Source organism: Panthera pardus, unplaced genomic scaffold, assembly GCF_024362965.1.
Source record: "Panthera pardus isolate Hobbes unplaced genomic scaffold, ASM2436296v1 HiC_scaffold_11, whole genome shotgun sequence".
Lineage (NCBI taxonomy): Eukaryota > Metazoa > Chordata > Mammalia > Carnivora > Felidae > Panthera > Panthera pardus.
In genome coordinates this window covers 9,206,309-9,223,661 of record NW_026526666.1, presented here as the reverse complement: position 1 = coordinate 9,223,661, position 17,353 = coordinate 9,206,309, and the positions used below count along the sequence as shown (strand labels likewise).

Here is a 17,353-nt window from a genome sequence, read left to right as displayed (position 1 = left end):
AAGGTGGTAGATGTAAGTAATGAGGAAAAGAGAAGAACAGATTTGAAGTCTTTACTATCACGTTAAAAATGAAAAGATCTGAAGAGACTTGTCTTGGTGAATTACACCTGATACAGCTTTGAAAAATAAGATTCATTATACTCTGAGGAATTTCTAAAATGGCATATCTTCTAACATTTAGTGTGTGTGTGTGTGTGTGTGTGTGTCTGTGTCTGTGTTTTAAATCATTTGCAATTTGTTTCTGTTTCCCATACAGTTTTGAAGTGAATTTGATATAAAAAGGGAACCAGTTTCTTGATAATACTCAATGCTTAATATATAGGGAAACAGTCACAATAATGGTGTGAAAGTATAAGATTTTAGCCTTTATGGAAGCGAATTTGGCAGTATATTTACCAAAAAAAACTTAAACAGTGTGCTTCCTCTATTGATACGATTTCATTTTTATGACTTTAAGGAAATTATTATACGAGTACTCAAAAATGTACTTCCAAAATGTTAACTGTAGCCAAATCGTTACCAGAGCCAAAAAGTAGGAACAACTGAGAGGTCTGAACTACAAGACTGATTACAGTATGGTGCAATCATCACAAAATAACAGCAATTAACTTAGTGATGTGAATGAATACATAGTAACATAGGAAACATTAAATAAAAGATTTTATTAAGTGAGAAAACATAGTACAGAGATGTATACCTAGTATAATCTTGTTTGTGTAAACAAATGAAAGGTATTTAATTTAAATATCACTACAGACATTGATAAACCGCCTGGGCAACTTACATTTGTGTTCTGTCTGGGTAGTGGGATGATGGCGATTTTTTACTTTTTTCTTTGGCTTGTTTCCATTTTCTACCATAAACAAGTGTTATTTATATCATAAGAAAAATAAAACCTGAATTTAAAGGAAAATGAAATAAAACAAATCTCGATCCTGTCCTCACCTACAGCCTTTAAGGGAAAACCCTCAGAAGCTTCCTTCAATGGGACAAGTCTCTATTTACCCATACTTTTTCTGTAATTAAGCTTACTTTTCTTTCAAGCCTCAATATATAAGATAAACTAGTCTTATTTTTAATTCTATTTTTTGCTTTAGTTTTTAGCAAAAAAAAGTATTATTTTGTTTTCTTTTAAAAATTGTTAAATGAGAGGCGCCTGGGTGGCTCGGTTGGTTAAGCGTCTGGCTCTTGATTTCAGCCTGATTTTGGTCATGATCTCATGGGTTTGTGAGATTGAGCCCCACATTAGGCTCTGTGCTGGCAGCATGGAGCCTGCTTGGGATTCTCTCTCTCCCTCTCTCTACCCCTCCCCTGCTTGCATGCTCTCTCTCTGTCTCGCTCTCAAGATAAATAAATATTTAAAAAAATGTTTGTAAATTGTTAATGTGAATATTTCAGCTACCTTATGGACTACATTAGTTGGAGCCAACCTGGGAACCTAACCATCACTTAGAATATTATTCCAATGGAAAACATCCAGAGTTCCAAATAAGAAATTTACAAACATTTTTAAAAGCGGGAGATCTCTTGTATTTCATTGAGTTAGAGAGATCGGTAACCTGAGTCTGTACAGGAAGGAGATGACAGACACATAACGGGAATCGGCTATAAACAGATCACTGCCGCCTGCCTTCTTTTGTCCAGCAAGCCCCTCTGTTCTGCTACAGCAGACCTCCCTCCCTGCTGTGAAACCTGCTGGGCATCCCCACCCTTTTCCAACCTGCCTTCCATCCCACCCTGCTCGATGCCCTCAGCCACTCACGGCTCAGAGTTACCAAAGCTGCCTGTGGGGCTCAGGGTTGCCATGAGTGAACTTTCAGGATCAGCTTAATCTTTTGCTACATTTCCTCAGTGGGAGCAGTTCTGAGCTCATTACAGCTTCTGGTTTGGGAATATACCTCTTCTGCCAGCAGCAACCATGGGCTGTTTTTGTTACCCTGTTAGAGGTATGTAAGTTAGTTTTTACCTAAGTAGTCAGTTTTAGTTTGGCGTAAAACCAAACCTATGGAATTTTATGGTATTTTTTTCAGCCTCATTTTCCTGTCAGTAATAATTTCCCATACATGCCTAAAAATAAAGAAGTCAAATTTATAAGACTCATCCTTTTCCATGAGACAAACGGACTATTTCCTGCCTCCTGAATGGAACTGAAATTCAGCAATTTGCTTTCAACAAAACCATCTAAACTTCACAGCACACAGCGGTTCTGTTGGAAGTGAGAGGGAGGCATGCCCATAGGATCCATGCCATGGTGATTGTGCTGAGTACTGTTTCAAGTATCTTTTCCCCCCTTAAGCATATATCAATTCCTTTAATTTTCACAATAGTCTTTTAAGGAACTATTGTTACCTCCGTTTTAGTTGAAGAAACCTAGATACAAAGAGGTTGACTTGCCCAAAGGCTCACAGCTAGTGGTAAGTGGTAGCCCAGGTATTCCGGCTGCAGCGTGGGGCCTGTGAACCACTGTGTTATATCCTGCCTCACCATTTAGTTGTACAATGACCATGACTGTACCTAGAGGGTACTGGGTTCTGGACTAGACGTGAGGGTATGACCTAGTGATTCCCCACTTGGTGATAGATGGTTGTAGAAGCAGATTGGTGACATCAAGTGGTATTTAAACTTTTTCTTATGAAATCTTCCAATTAAATCTTGAATGAAAGCCTAAAATGGAAAAACAGACAGGAGTGGACTGCTTCAGTTAAAGTAGGGGGACAAAGGAGGAAGGCCTGGGCTCCACCCACTCAGGCTTTCCCGGAAGTCTTTATGGGACTGGAAGGGCTTGGAGAAACGTGGTTTGAAAACTACAAAGTGGGGGCGCCCGGGTGGCTCAGGCAGTTGAACGCCCAGGCTCTTGATTTCGGCTCTGGTCATGATCTCACGGTTACTGTTTGTAGGTTCGATCCCCAAGTCGGGCTCTGTGCTGCCATGCACCAGGTCTGCTTCAGATTCTCTGTCTCCCTCTCTCTACTCCTCCCCCCTGCTTGCTCTCTCTCAAAAAATAAACATTAAAAAAAAAAAAAGAAAGAAAGAAAGAAAAAGAAAACTATAAGTGGATCAGGGGCACCTGGGTGGCTCAGTCGGTTAAGCGTCTGACTTCAGCTCAGGTCATGATCTCACGGTTTGTGAGTTCGAGCCCCACATTCGGCTCTCTGCTGTCAGCCCTGAGCACTCTTTGGATCCTCTGTCCCCTCTCTCTCTCTGTCCCTCCCGCACTTACATGCTAGTGCTCTCTCTCAAAAGTAAATAAACATTAAAAAAAAAAAGAAAGAAAGAAAAAAGAAAACTTCTAAGTGAATCAAAGAGCAAGGGATCTAAAATCAGGAGACCTGGGCTCAAATGAAGATAAATCCATCCATTTTTAGGGGATTCAGTTTTCTCACCTGTAAAATGGGAGACCATTCCTATGCTACCTTGTTCTTGAGGACTGAATGAGATGAAGTCCATAAGAGCACCACTTTGAACTCGCAAAGCAATATATAGTTTCCATTTCTACCGAGACCTGACTTAAAAAGGAGAACCCCAAGTGGCAATGAGGCATGAGACAGTTTCTAGTGCATTTTGGGTATCCCTGAGCATTCTCAGACCAGGAAGGAGTCAGAGAAGTCAGAAAAGCTGGGTAGAGTCTTTGAAACGATCACCAAATTCTAACGAAGAAATTTTGTTTTAGTGATGTCTCCTCAATAGAATAGAAAAGATGAATAAGAAAACAATGCCTATCTGGTTCGCTACTAAACGTCCGGAGCAGTGGTGTGCCCAGGCACAATAGCAGGTATTCAATAAAAACTTGCGAAATGAATTAGGAAGGAAAGTCATAAGGAAAATTGAGTGAGCCAACAAACCAAATATATTTTGTTAGAGCATGTGGCTCTGTGTCACGGTGGGATCCAAATGTGGTTCTCTGAGAGGAAATGTCACACCAGATACAGAATGATGGGATGCCACGGGCACAGACCTTGGTAATTTTAGTTCATATGCTATTCTAGAGTTTCATTTTGGACTTTAATTGTTAAATGTCAGACTCCTCAAATTCACAGGCAAAACAAGCATAAATTCATGAGAGTTCTCGATCTAATTTTGAAGAGGTCTTTAGACTTCATTCCAGTGATTAAAAAAAAAAAAAAAACATCAGGGATATTGGGTCTCAGCTGTAAACGTGGAGAATCAATTTGTACTAAGATGTTTTAAAATAATGCACAAATTTCCTTTTTCAGACTTAAATATTCAGTGTAACTTGTACATCTGTAGTTCTAATAGAAAGGGTCATCGTGCCAGTTTTATCACATTCACAGAAGCCATCCTAGATTTCTTTTCCTAACTTGGATAACATTTCAGGCTCCAGTGCCTAAAGGTTCTAGGAGGCACCTGCTCAGTTCCAACCACATCCTCCCCCATTAGACAGTTGTGCTGGAAGCCACCTCTATCTTTAGAAACATTTTAGAAACATTTAATGTCATTTTAACTCCCAACACTGGGTGAGTGTTATGTCTCGTTCTCTTTCTACATGCCTGTAAACTGAGGGTACACTGTATTTATACTATTATTATTAAAATTTTTTCTTTAACATTTATTTTTGGGAGACAGAGCACTAGTGGGGGAGGGGCACAGAGGGAGACACAGAATGTGGAGCAGGGCTCCAGGCTCTGAGCTGTCAGTGCAGAGCCCGATGCGGGGCTCGAACCCATGGACTGTGAGATCATGAACCCAGCCAAAGTCAGATGCTTAACGACTGAGCCACCCAGGTGCCCCTATTTGTACTATTATTTTAAGAAGAGACTAAGTGCATCCTTTTAAATTGAAAAATAACATGCAGGTTAATAAACTATTTTGGTGCAAGTGTGAAGTAAATCATGGATACAAATTCTCCAGATAAGAATGATCAATTCACCAGGTTTCCTTCCAGTTCATGAATCTGAAACTTTTAATGCTCATTTTGGCACTGAAAAGGGTATTTGTTTCCTGTATTTCGTATGTTCCTAGAGGTCTAGTTTTCTTTTCCAGACCCCATTTCATTGCCCAGAGTCAACTTTAAAGCAATACAAAGCATATTCTTCCCACTTGGATACTGGACATTGATCCTAGGCCTCGGGTCATGACAGGAGTTGGATACTCTCTGAAATGTCTTAGTTTTGCAAAGTGATCACTAGCATGGCCTCTTGGCCCCTTTACATGTATCTATGGATATAAATAACTCATGTAACTATGTTGTCCTTTTAATAACCTTCAGTATTGCTTGCTCTAAGGCAGAAATCTTAACAGCACGGAGATGCGTGGGAAGTCTCCACATATTTCAAAGAAACAAGCTTCTTATGCTTTTTCACCATTTGTCTCTTTGTAGTTTCATATTACCAAACAGAATTAGCAGCCATCAGCAGAATCCAGAAAACATCTCTTCTACATTCTTTTCTCAGTTACCACCGGGTCCAATATTAGCAAACAACAAATGATGGTAGGCATAGGGGATCAATTTTAGGTGCAAATGCTTTAGATACACAAAGCCCATAATTTTTTTCACTTATATTTTATATTCTAAAATGTTTATATGTCCTAGTAGTCCTATCTAGAAACATATTTTGTCATTTAAATTTGCTTTTCTCAAGTTTAATTCATCCAAATATCAATATCCCTCTTTGCCCCCTTTTGAAGAAAAAGTGAAAGTAAAAATGATGTCTTTGGTAGAATAAGCCAAGATCCTCATGATCACAGTATTTCAGTGTTAGGTGAAAAATTCTAGGTGTGAAGTTTTTGTTCGGGTTTTTTTAGAACTGTATCTCCTTAATTAGGGTTGGGAAACCTGAAACATGCTAATTCAACTTTCCTATTTTGCAAATGAACAAACTATGTATGGGCCAGAGTAGCAAAATTATAGTTGGAACCCATGTTCTTTGGCTCCTAGAACTATGTTCTAATGATACCAAGGTTGGTAGATAGACTGTGCAGTAAATGTGAAAACAGGAAAAAATATTTCCAAAGATAGTTTCAAACACTTTATATTATGTTAGAATTTGACATATAGCTATGGATTATGGCTATGAATCACCCCCAAGGTAAGAGTTTAAAAGCAGGCTTTGACATATTTTACACGGAGATAAAATGAGGAACTCAGATGTTCGAACACTGTCCAAATGTCACATCCAAAAATCTACAATTAGGGGTGCCTGGGTGGCTCAATTAAGCATCTGACTCTCAATTTTGGTTGAGGTCATGATCTCACCAGTTCATGAGTTCGAGCCTTAGGGCTCTGGGAGGACAGGGCAGACTGCTTGGTATTCTGTCTCCCTCTCTCTCTGCCCCTCCCGTGCTCTCTCTCTCTCTCTCAAAATAAATAAAAATAAAACTTATTTAAAAAAACAAAAAAACCAAGTCTAAAATGAATATTAACTTTCAAGAAAAGGCACTTCAGTAGAAAAAAGAATTATGACTAAGCAAAGAACTTCCAGTTTTTATTTTTTAAACATTTAACAAGAAAAACATTCAACCAAATTTTTAAAAATTAGGATGGATTAATTTACAATAAAATAGTCAACTTAAAGTATCAGCCCCTTAATTTAGGACCAAAGAGGCCAATAGTTCTGTTTAAACAACAGAATTGCACAATTGGTATTTTTACCTATATCTGATGGCACAGAAATATAAAAGTCATACAACTTTCACTGAGATCCTCCCTTCCCTCCAGAGTAGAATTCATCCAGTTGCTTCTTAGGTCAGTACTCAGGCCTTTAAAAATCACCAGTTGTATTCTGAAACATATCTACAGCTATTCTGATAATGAGAACACATTTAAAACAATTCCTAACAGGAAACACCTTAAAAATAATTTTGTGGCACATTACACTGCTTAAAGAAACAGCGAAGATGAAAAATAATGTACAAGAATTATAGTCTCTTGCTTACAGAAACCACCTAAATAAAATATTTTCCCTAATTAATTATCCTTGCTTCTTATAATTTATTAGCAGAGATGAATTACAAGAAGCAGAATGCACCATTTTTTGGTTCTTGGTTGTAGCTGCCAGCTTGAGAGTTCATGACTGTAAATGTAAAAGCAAAATATGACCATGCTCACAAATTCTGGAATGGGAAAAAACGAAAATATCTCTTCAAAGTGTTTCTCCATCCTTGCTTTCAAGTCAGACAAAAAATTCACAGCAGTTTAAGGGATGATGAAAGACTAAACATGGGCCTGCTAAAAGACATACTGAGAATAACTTTACCTATTACACTAAAGTGAAAACTGTAAGAAGTATGATATTACATTACCAAGTAACATTCTAGAGTAAGCTGCTGGAGCAAATACAGCACTTAACAGTTTCATTTACAGACTAGGCATGGTGGCCTTTACACAGAACATCTTATTTTCACACTCTTGGGTGTGCAACCCTTGAAACACAAACACACATAAAGTAGTATGTAATTCATGACAGCTGGCCAGGCACTTAACTTGGGGGAAGAGACTTTTCAGATTCTGAGGTAAACTAGAACTGTTTTCAGCAATTACAAACAAATTCTAAACAACCACACTTTACTTCACACCAACTGAAGTTACTCAGCATTTAACTGTAAGTCTGTCACTCTATCGTGCCAAAATTCACACCTATGTGTCACTTCTTAACAAGCTATTAAAAGAACATTTTCAAGTCTGAATTTTGGCCCCATTTAGATAATTCTGTGCTTAGGACACACTTGAAAAAACTGTAAGGTACATACATATAAGGGCAAAAATGAGTATCTTTTTCCCTAAATTTGATATTACAAAAAGGGTCATACTGTCAGTCACACAGATGAGAAGAGGAGGAAGAGGTGGAAGACAATGACAGCTGAGGTGACAAGACTCCATCTAGCCTCAAGAAAGTCACACGGCAATGTTCCAAAAGGAGCAGAAACCCAGCAGTGGGAGTTTCTATTTACAGCTGTTGACAGTATGTGAAAGCTCTCAAAGTTAACACTAAGGAACACAACTCTCTGGGCTTGTTCGCTCTGGGCACAGTGCAGGTTCTTGCCCTCTTCTGAATCCATTTAGAGACAGTGTAGAGTCTCCTTAAATGAAAGCTCGTTTGAGAAGATAGAGGACCTCAGTAAGTACACACCAGAAGAGACCAGAACAGGAAGCGGCCATCTGGGAACTAATCTCTCATCAAAAGTTATCCAAGTCTCCTTTTCATTGGAGTTACCAGGAAATTATCTGCAAATGCAAACGCCGTACCTCCAAACCCTCATAACTAACAATTAGTTCTACTTCCCACTCCCTTCTCAAACAGCAATTTCTATAGAAAGGCTACTTCTCTTCTGAGCAAACTCCATCAGCTTATTATCTGGTATACACAGACGAATTCATCAATATCTGGTTTTAAACCCTTCAAAGGACATCACGAAGAAAGAAAATTTTAAAAATTTTGATCTGAGGCATCCTCATTCTCAAAATAATGAGAAAAACTATTGGTTTAATTCAGAGTTTCACATGGCTAAAAATGGTCTACAGATTTTATTTATAAAAATTTCTAAGCTGACCCTCCTCAAGACGGCAGGTTTTTCCAGTCATGGTAAAGGATCTGTGCTAACTGACCTCTTCTTTCCTTGCAGGACTAATAGTGTGCATCTGGCAAAACTACTAGCTGGAGTTTACTGGTGCAGTGAGCAAATGTGGAAGAATTTCTCTCTCTGCAATGCTAACCGGCTTGCTCAAGTTTTGAAACCGTGACCCTGGTCTATTAGCACCTTGCTGTACTCAACTGAAATAACCAAGCCGCCATTGCGGCGGGATGAGAAGGGGAATGAGGGCAATTATAATATACATCCTTAAAATATCATGATACGTAGTGAAAATGTGTCCGTTAATACATCTGAGGCTTGAAAATCATTGATCATAGCTATTAAATAAAACTGCATTAAACTTACAATTTCGAACACCTGCAAATGTAAAGCTTTAGGATATGACCTAAATTTAAATATGAATGGAAGTTCATTATCAGTAAGCTAGAAGAAACAAATTGCATATATTTTGTAAGTGGTAACCTACTCCCTGCCCCCCCGCCCCGAAGTAGAGATTAGGTAAAAATTAAGTGAAGTTATTCATAATTGTTTCCAGTTTCATCTTTCTCTTGGAAGAGACCCAAATCAGGTCTCTGGAAATCCAACTTCATACACATAAGACACGGCATCTGCTATTATGTCGGTATATCTTTCCCTCAAAGGTAGACAGATCATAGACGTATCTCAGACATTCATTTTCATGTATAATGGTTTTTGAGACATCTATTCCACCAAAGTATTATAAAGCAAATCTACAAACCACTTCTAGGAAAAAGGCACTTTGCTGCAAAAGTTAGATTTAATTATGTGGAAGTTGAGAACACTAGGATAGACTCAAAAGTCAGAATTCACTTTTGTATTTATGAATGCAGAGCAGATGCCAGGTATAGAGTATAGCCAATAACATTACAAACAAACCGAATGGTAAACTTAACTATATACTCAGCAAAACAGTAACTTACGACATTTCTCCAAAAACCAACATAGTTCCAAGTTCAACAGTAAAAAGGAAAAAAAAAAGTCACCAGCAGTTGCTACTTTAGAGCTCAAGACATTGTTTCCTACAGAATTTCATGTCTACAGTTTGGTTCTCTGTTTCAGAGCATGAATTAACTTTTCAGATGAAAAACCTAGGAGGTTTGTTTATATGTGCTGGGGGAGAACCAGGGTGGAAAAACAGTGGGGAGTAACAAGAGGTTCATTTCTCTGGTCAGACAACCAAGTGAGGAGGTAGTTATTCGGAGAACTTCTCAAACAGAGAATAATGTACTGATCTACGGAGAGTTGGGGAAATAGCAGGAGCTTCTTTGTGAAACTGAAGATAGCAACAGGAACACTTCTCCTCCAGGGAAGTCAGGACCAGGGTGTCAGTGCAGCTAAAATAAAGACAGAATCTGTATAAATGGCACATGGAGATTATGAGAAAAACATGGTTAAGAAATCAACATGAACGATAATACGTTCGCTTCCAAGCTTGTCATACCTTGAGAGTGGCTCTTTTCTGATGCTAGAACTTTAAAAGTATCTATAAGAAAAGAACACACACCATGTCATTAAAATCTAGTTTGTTTTTTGGTTTTTTTTTTTTAAATTTTTTTTTTTTTTTTAACATTTATTTATTTTTGAGACAGAGAGAGACAGAGCATGAATGGGGGAGGGTCAGAGAGAGCGGGAGACACAGAATCCGAAGCAGGCTCCAGGCTCCGAGCTGTCAGCCCAGAGCCCGACGCGGGGCTCGAACCCACGGACCGCGAGATCGTGACCTGAGCCGAAGTCGGCCGCTTAACCGACTGAGCCACCCAGGCGCCCCTATAATCTAGTTTTGATGTAGTGATTCTTCCAATTCCTAATCAGTGCAAGAATATGGTATGGTAGGCATACATTTCATAATAATGTCTGCTGGTTTCTACTGTTATTGAAAGTGTAATGATGTCTATAAAATACTTAAATGCTTTAAAAGTACTCTCAGAAAGGGTGCCATAAGGAAAATATTTTACAGCTGTGAGCAAGTAGAAACTCTCAAATAGCAACACAGAAAAAATAACAGCAATCTCCTCCAAACTGCCTGATGCTAAATAATAAAATTTATGATTATGACGCCAAGAGACTGCATGCTCACCTTGTTACATCACCACACACGGTAACCCCATACAACCTTGAGTCCCATCATCACTGCTATTGAGTTTCTTCATTCGGTACTGACGTATTTCTCTTACCAGTGTGTAAAAGGCATCTTCAACACCCTGTAAAAGAGAATGATAAAGACAGCTTAATAGACACGATCCAAGGTGTGAACTATCTCATTTGTACTTCTTGGGGACACCAAATTTAGCATTTTTATTGAATTACATCAACAGACTGATATATACAAATGGCAAATTTTGAAAAATTATACTCAAGCACAGGAAAATGGGTAATGTGGGACATAGAGAACGACCAGATCTAAAGATTCCATTCAGGAGAGCAAAATCCCTAAATACTGGCTGGTGTTGATGGCAGAAGGTCTAATGTTTGTAACTAATTTTAATCAAGGGTCTTCATTTTAGTAATATTTGTGCATATTAACACGAGGCTAAAATGCCACACCAAGATATTAATCGGTTCATTTGGGGTTTAAACGAAGGATTAAAAAAAATAAAATACAAAAAATTCCATAACAACAAAGAATGCAGATCATTATCTCTAGTAATCAAATTTTTCTGCCTTAAATGAATGCTTGCCAGGTGTTCAAAGCTCTGCTGTACCTGTCTGGTCTTGGCTGAGGTTTCAATGAATGGAATCCCATAACTCTTGGCCAGTTCATGGGCTTGTTTTGTGTCGACGGTCCTTGTTGGCAAATCACACTTGTTTCCTACTAGCACCATAGGTACGTCATCGGAGTCTTTTACTCGCTTAATCTGTTCCCTAAGAAAAAAAAAAGGAACATATCATCATTACCTAAGAGTAAGTTTTTAGGAAGAAATGAACAGATGGAAAAAGAATCTAACCAATTTTATCTAGGCCTGTTAGCTTCTAGTATTGATCTAGTATGGAGTTTCACTTTTTCCCCCCCATGGATTATAAAAGATGATGCCTAATGGTCTTTTGGTTTAATTATAAAAAACCATGCACAACAGTGGACTGGTTTAGACTTGATGCAGCAGCCATAATGCAGCCAAGTACTGGTTCACCTTCTAGTGGAAATGGATGGCTATTCTACCTTGACGCATACCCCGGTTAGGCTCCCTGATTCTCCAAAGAGCTTGGCTCTGGATTTAATTGGCAACCTGAAATCATACTCTAGATTAAGATCTAAAGTATAAAAAGTAAAGCTTACTGCCTCAAAATAAAAAACTTTTTGAAGTTTCCTTGAGAGTGACAGTGTTTAATGAAAGACAGTCTATCCACTTCTCTAGATGGGTAATGTCCAAACATTTTCTTCAAACGATACTATCGCTGGAAGTCCAAGATATAAAATAGAAAACACCAGAAGTGCTCTTCTTAAAGGGGAACTAAAGGATCTGGGAACTCCCAACTTACAGCACTCCTTTCAGTGACATGTAAGACATACCACACAGCAGTTTGGAAACTACTGCTCTAGCTTCTCTTGACCAATACTGTCCAACAGAACTTTTCATGATGATGGAAATATTCTCTATCTGTGCTGTCCAACTATATCCACTAGTCATATGTAGCTGTTGAACACTTAAGAAGTCAGTTGTTATGTGGTCAAGGAACTGAGCTTTCAATTATATTTAACTGTAATTGACTGAAATAATCACGTAAGGTTGTAGCTACCATACTGCACAGCACTACTCCAGACTCTACCCTTGGGTACACACACAATCATGCACCTAAAATTCATTACACTGGCTATCTGCAGAACCGACCTTTGGAGTAACGGCAGTAGCCTATTTTAAAGGATAATATAAGACAAGACAGCCTAAGAGGAAAAAGGACTTCTAGAAATTAAACATTAGGTACCTGCCAAGTACTGGACATTTTCTTATGCATTGCTATTATTTCCAGGCAGCAAATGGAAAGCAGAGCAGGTTTAAGCAGAAAAAAACCCACCGAAGTCAGTTTTGGACTAGTTTGTTTCTGGGGTGTCTGTGTGGCTCAGTTGGTTAAGTGTCTTGACTCCTGATTTCGCTCAGGTCATGATCTCACGGTTCTGAGACTAAGCCCTGCATTGGGGCTTTGTGCTGGGGGTGGAGCCTGCTTGAGATTCACTTTCTCTCCCTCTGCCCCTCCCCTCCTCCCACTCTCTGGAAGAGGAAGAAAGAAAGAAAGAAAGAAAGAAAGAAAGAAAGAAAGAAAGAAAGAAAGAAAGAAAGAAAGGGAGGGAAGGAGGAAGGAAGGAAGGAAGAAAGAAAGAAAGAAAAAGGGAGGAAGAGAGAAAGAGAGAGAGAGGGAGAGACAAAAGAAAGAAAAGGAAAGAAGAAAGAAGAAGAAAGAAGAAAGAAGACAGAAAGACAAAGACAGAAAGACAGAAAGACAGAAAGACAGAAAGACAGAAAGACAGAAAGACAGAAAGAAAGAAAGAAAGAAAGAAAGAACCAACCACGAACCACTCTCCCTACTGAGTGACTTTTCTGGACTAGTTTGTTTCCATGAGCAGACATCTTCAATGGATGGAGTATAATATGCCTGTAGGCTGTAGGAAGGACACTCACACTGACTCTGTGCTAGGCACTTTTCTGGGCGATTAACATGTTATATTATCTTGTTTAATTTTCCAAACAATTCTTGGTAGGTACTATTACCTCCATATTATAGATAAGGAAACTGCATCACAGCCATTTGGTAGTTTGCCCCGAAGTCCCATGGCTAATGGATGATGGAGCCAAGTTTCAACCTGTTCTATTACTCTGCTCAAAGAACATGGAGCTAAGGAAAAGGAGCCCTGGGTTTTTGGTCCCGCTCTGCTACTAATAACAACCATGACTCTAAAAACCTAACAAAACACCTTCTGAACTCGATTTCTGATTCTGTAAAACAAGAATGTTGTGCCAGACCTTTTGGGATGAGCACTGTGTGTTGTATGGAAACCAATTTGACAGTAAATTTCATATATTTAAAAAAAAAAAAAAAAAAAAAAAGATTGCCACCTTAAAAAAAATAAAAAAATAAAACTTCACATACTTGGAAAAAAAAAAAAAGAATGTTGTGCCAGAATTTTTTATGGTCTGACTGAGCTTTGAAACTTTATGGTTCTATTGAGAAAGACCACCTTTCATCTCTCTTTACTGCCTGTTCATTTCTTCCTACCATTTTCTATCTTCTGTCACATACTGACGCCTGCTTCTCAGAGGTGTTTTCGTCTCTGAAATTCCTGTGGGATCTCTAACACCACCTGTGGTCCTGAATCATCCCGTTAGGAAGCTTCATTTAAGTATTATCACACATTCCAGCCATAGTGCATTATATAAAATATGTCACAATATTAACTTCCAGTTGTAACCCCAGATCCTCAATGTTAAACACTCTAAAACCAACTCTCTTCATAATTAAAGATGCTATCTTTCCTAGTGTGGTATCCTCATCCCCTCACAAAGCTTCAGAACACACTTATCAATCATCCTTTCAGAGTAAATAATGCTCCTAGTACCTGTAAAGGTTAATATCTGCAAATGATTTGCTATTGTTGATGGCAAATACACAGAGGAAGCCTTCGCCTGTCCTCATGTATTGGTCTCTCATGGCACTGTACTCTTCTTGACCAGCTGTATCCAGTATGTCCAACAGACAGGTTTCACCGTCTATAACCACCTGTTTTCGGTAAGAATCCTGGGGTGCGAAGGGTGGGAGACGGCAGGGAGAGAGGAAGATTTCATTTTTATTAGAAACCACAGGGTACGCAATGCTATTGCCAAAGTTAGATAAGCTCCTTCCTAAGTTTATTTCCATCTCTCTGTCCCTCAAACTTCTAATGTATAATCACAAATAGAACGTACTTAATGTCACCCTAAGAAAAAAGCCTACAGAAAGGAAAATGTGGTCACTCTGTTCTTGGAAAAGATGAAAAAAGTTTGGTAATTCAAAAGACAGCTATACAGCAGTTAGACTAGAAATTAGCATTCAAGGTGTTATTTTACCAAGGTATAAACTGGACTTTTCTTGTTTATTGTACATTTAAATTCTAAACATACTTCCACCAGTTATACCAGGCCTTGGACACAGTATCATTTGTGTTTATAATTAAACACACAAATACTTTTCATTTCAGACAAAATTGTAACACCAAAATATTTTTCTTATCATAGTGGATTTTTACCTTTGGAAAATATTCCGGAATCAAATTCCTAAAGGTTCCAAACAAGGTGCAGTAAAACCCTGGATTGCAAGTAACTTGTTCTGTGAGTGTTCTGCAAGACGAGCAAACATTTATACTAAATTTTAAGTTTATTAACTAGCAACGTCTTGCAATATGTGATGCCGACTGTCACGTGATCACAACTTGGTTAATGGTTCTTGAAATTCGTTTTGATACACAAGTGCTTTGGATCACAAGCATGTTTCTGGAACGAATTAACCTCGCAAACCAAGGTTTTACTGTATATAGTTATAATTCCTTAGAAAGACAGACATGCATAGAATATATACATGGTTTCAATTTGCCTCTAAGGCAAAAATTTTACTTGTATTTTGATACTTACATTTTGGGAATTCAGTTCAAAGAAAACAACCCATCACACCTGGTAAAGATCTAGCTCCAGAAACAAATGCGAGCTGGTTTCCCAGTTCATTGATCAGTGCCTCTCAACTTCATTGTGGGACTATAATATACTTTCAAATTAACATAGACTTCACATTGCCAAAACTGGCCTGAAGTATGAAATATGGTTAAGTGTACGAGTGTTCGAGGAAATGAGCAAAATTAAAATTATAAGGTAGGTTTGAGTCAAACTAACTTAGGTTAATAGAAGTCAGAGAGAAGTGGTTATTTCCTGGCAGTGTGGGGGTTTACTGACTGGAAAGGGACATGGGAGAACTCTCTGGAGTATTGGAAACGGTCTATATTTCTGAGTGGTGATTATGGAAGTATTTAAAATACAAATTTTAAGTCACTAGGCTGTAGATATACTTGTGAATTTTACTGTATGTATGTTACCCTTCAATAACTAAAACTCAGAAAAATATTAAAAGGTTCTAACTATTAACACTAAAGCTGTTTAGCTTAAATAAAATTTTGCCGAGGACTTACTAATTTTTAATAATGGCTATGTTAGCTTCCATTAAACACTCAGCAGCTGGTGGGGGGAGGGTAGGAAGACCAGGATGTGGATTAAAATAAAAAATCTCTAGTCAGACATTTCTAAATTGAATAAAATTACACAACCTTTTTAAAAGGACCTTAGATGCCATTTATTCAAGCCAATCTAGAACGTGGACTCACAAAAAATGTAAACATACTGATTTTTCTCAACATCCCTGTGTGTGATAGGCAGGACATGTTTATAGTAACTGAATAGACGAAGAAAATGAGGCTCAGAGAGTTTAAGTGTTTTGTTCAATATAACATAACTAAATAAACTGCCAACAGGGACTGAAAAAAATCTAGGTAGTGACTCAAAATCTCATGTTCTTTCTTACTCCAGCCCAGTCTCAGCTGCTTCAACTTTTAATGAAAATTGCAGACTATCTAGATCTCTGAATCCTTTATCTCCATCCTATTACTCAGTCACTCTTCCCACCGCCGGTTTCTTTTTAATAGAGCTGTCATATAGGAGTTCAACGAGTATGCAACAGTTTACTAAACTGCTAAATTGTCAAGTTTTTAGAAAAACTCTAACAGCTAATAAAAATGAACTCTTCTCCACAAACATGGAAAGCTTTATTGTATTGCTGAACGCAGTACCCAAAATAACTTTTACTTCTGTCTCCTGATTATTCCTTTAGCTAAACAGCAAGCTAAAGGATATGGGTAAGGGTGAGCCAAAAGCCAGAGGTAGGGTCAGCACACTGCCACTGGGCCTCACCTCTATGGTGGGATCATATTCATCTACAAAGTGGTTCTGGATTAGCTGGATTGTCAGTGCGCTTTTCCCAACACCACCTGCTCCAACCACCACCAGTTTGTACTCAGTCATTTCACACCAGCGAGAACCTGTGGGAAAGCAGCAATCAGGGTTAACTGGCGAGTCACATCTACAGTACTTCAAAGCTTTCTATAATCAATAGTAACTTAAAGCCCGAGTTTGAAATATGTGGGTTCCATACACGTGACCCTCCACTTGGTTCTCAGTGATTTCAGGAGTGCAAAAGCACTGGCAGGTTACTGCGGGCCTCAGAATTCTGGCTAGTCTCCTAGCTACTACCCCCACCCTTCGGTATTTTTCAACAGCCCTTGGGCCCCGCCCTCAGCCTAAGGTAAAGGAAACCCCTCTTCCTACTCCTCCCCCAAGTCTTCTCCGCTCTGGTGGGGCAGCCTCCTGGCCATCCCCTCGTCTTACTCCCCCGCCGGTCTTCAAAGATCTCCCCCGTAACGCTCAAAACGGAGGACCCCCGCCCAAGGGCCTTTGTCTCCAGCCTGCAGATTCCGTTCGATTCCTGGCAACGAGTTGCCTCTTTGCGCCAAAGACGAACGCTAAACACAACAGAGCCTTACCTCAAACTTCGCTGCCTCCGCTTCCGACTGATTTAGAACAACTGGGAAAAAGGCTGGAGACCCCGGAACCGCCATGAACAGCCCCCACTAGGGAGCGGCACTTCCGGCCCCGCCCGCTACGTAATCAGTCGGCGCCCGGGGCGTCCGAGTCCCCGCCCCAGCCACGTGGGCCCCCGACCCAGGAGTCACGCGGCGGGCCGCACCCAGACCCGCCCCTCCCACACAGGACGTTTC

The 17,353-nt window shown here is 39.1% G+C and overlaps 1 protein-coding gene across 1 annotated transcript; it reads right to left on the bottom strand.

Moving 5' to 3' along the window:
- Positions 1-6,430: 6,430 nt before the first annotated feature.
- Positions 6,431-17,252, bottom strand: NRAS (NRAS proto-oncogene, GTPase). Its single transcript, XM_019457931.2, has 7 exons — positions 17,120-17,252; positions 16,491-16,618; positions 14,120-14,298; positions 11,274-11,433; positions 10,649-10,772; positions 10,013-10,054; positions 6,431-9,905 (listed from the first exon to the last, which is right to left on the bottom strand). Exons 2-5 carry the CDS (start codon positions 16,599-16,601, stop codon positions 10,653-10,655), a joined length of 570 nt encoding a protein of 189 aa, XP_019313476.1. The 5' UTR covers positions 16,602-16,618; positions 17,120-17,252; the 3' UTR covers positions 6,431-9,905; positions 10,013-10,054; positions 10,649-10,652.
- Between the last annotated feature and the right edge of the window lie 101 nt (positions 17,253-17,353).

What these genes read in the sequence shown, in the direction of transcription:
- NRAS (XM_019457931.2), bottom strand. Translation starts at nt 16,601, where the DNA reads ATGACTGAGTACAAACTGGTGGTGGTTGGAGCAGGTGGTGTTGGGAAA. An exon ending in AATATGATCCCACCATAGAG is followed by an intron (nt 14,299 to 16,490) that starts GTGAGGCCCAGT and finishes TTCGCACCCCAG; the next exon opens with GATTCTTACCGAAAACAGGT. An exon ending in CCTCAGCCAAGACCAGACAG is followed by an intron (nt 10,773 to 11,273) that starts GTACAGCAGAGC and finishes TCTCTTTTACAG; the next exon opens with GGTGTTGAAGATGCCTTTTA.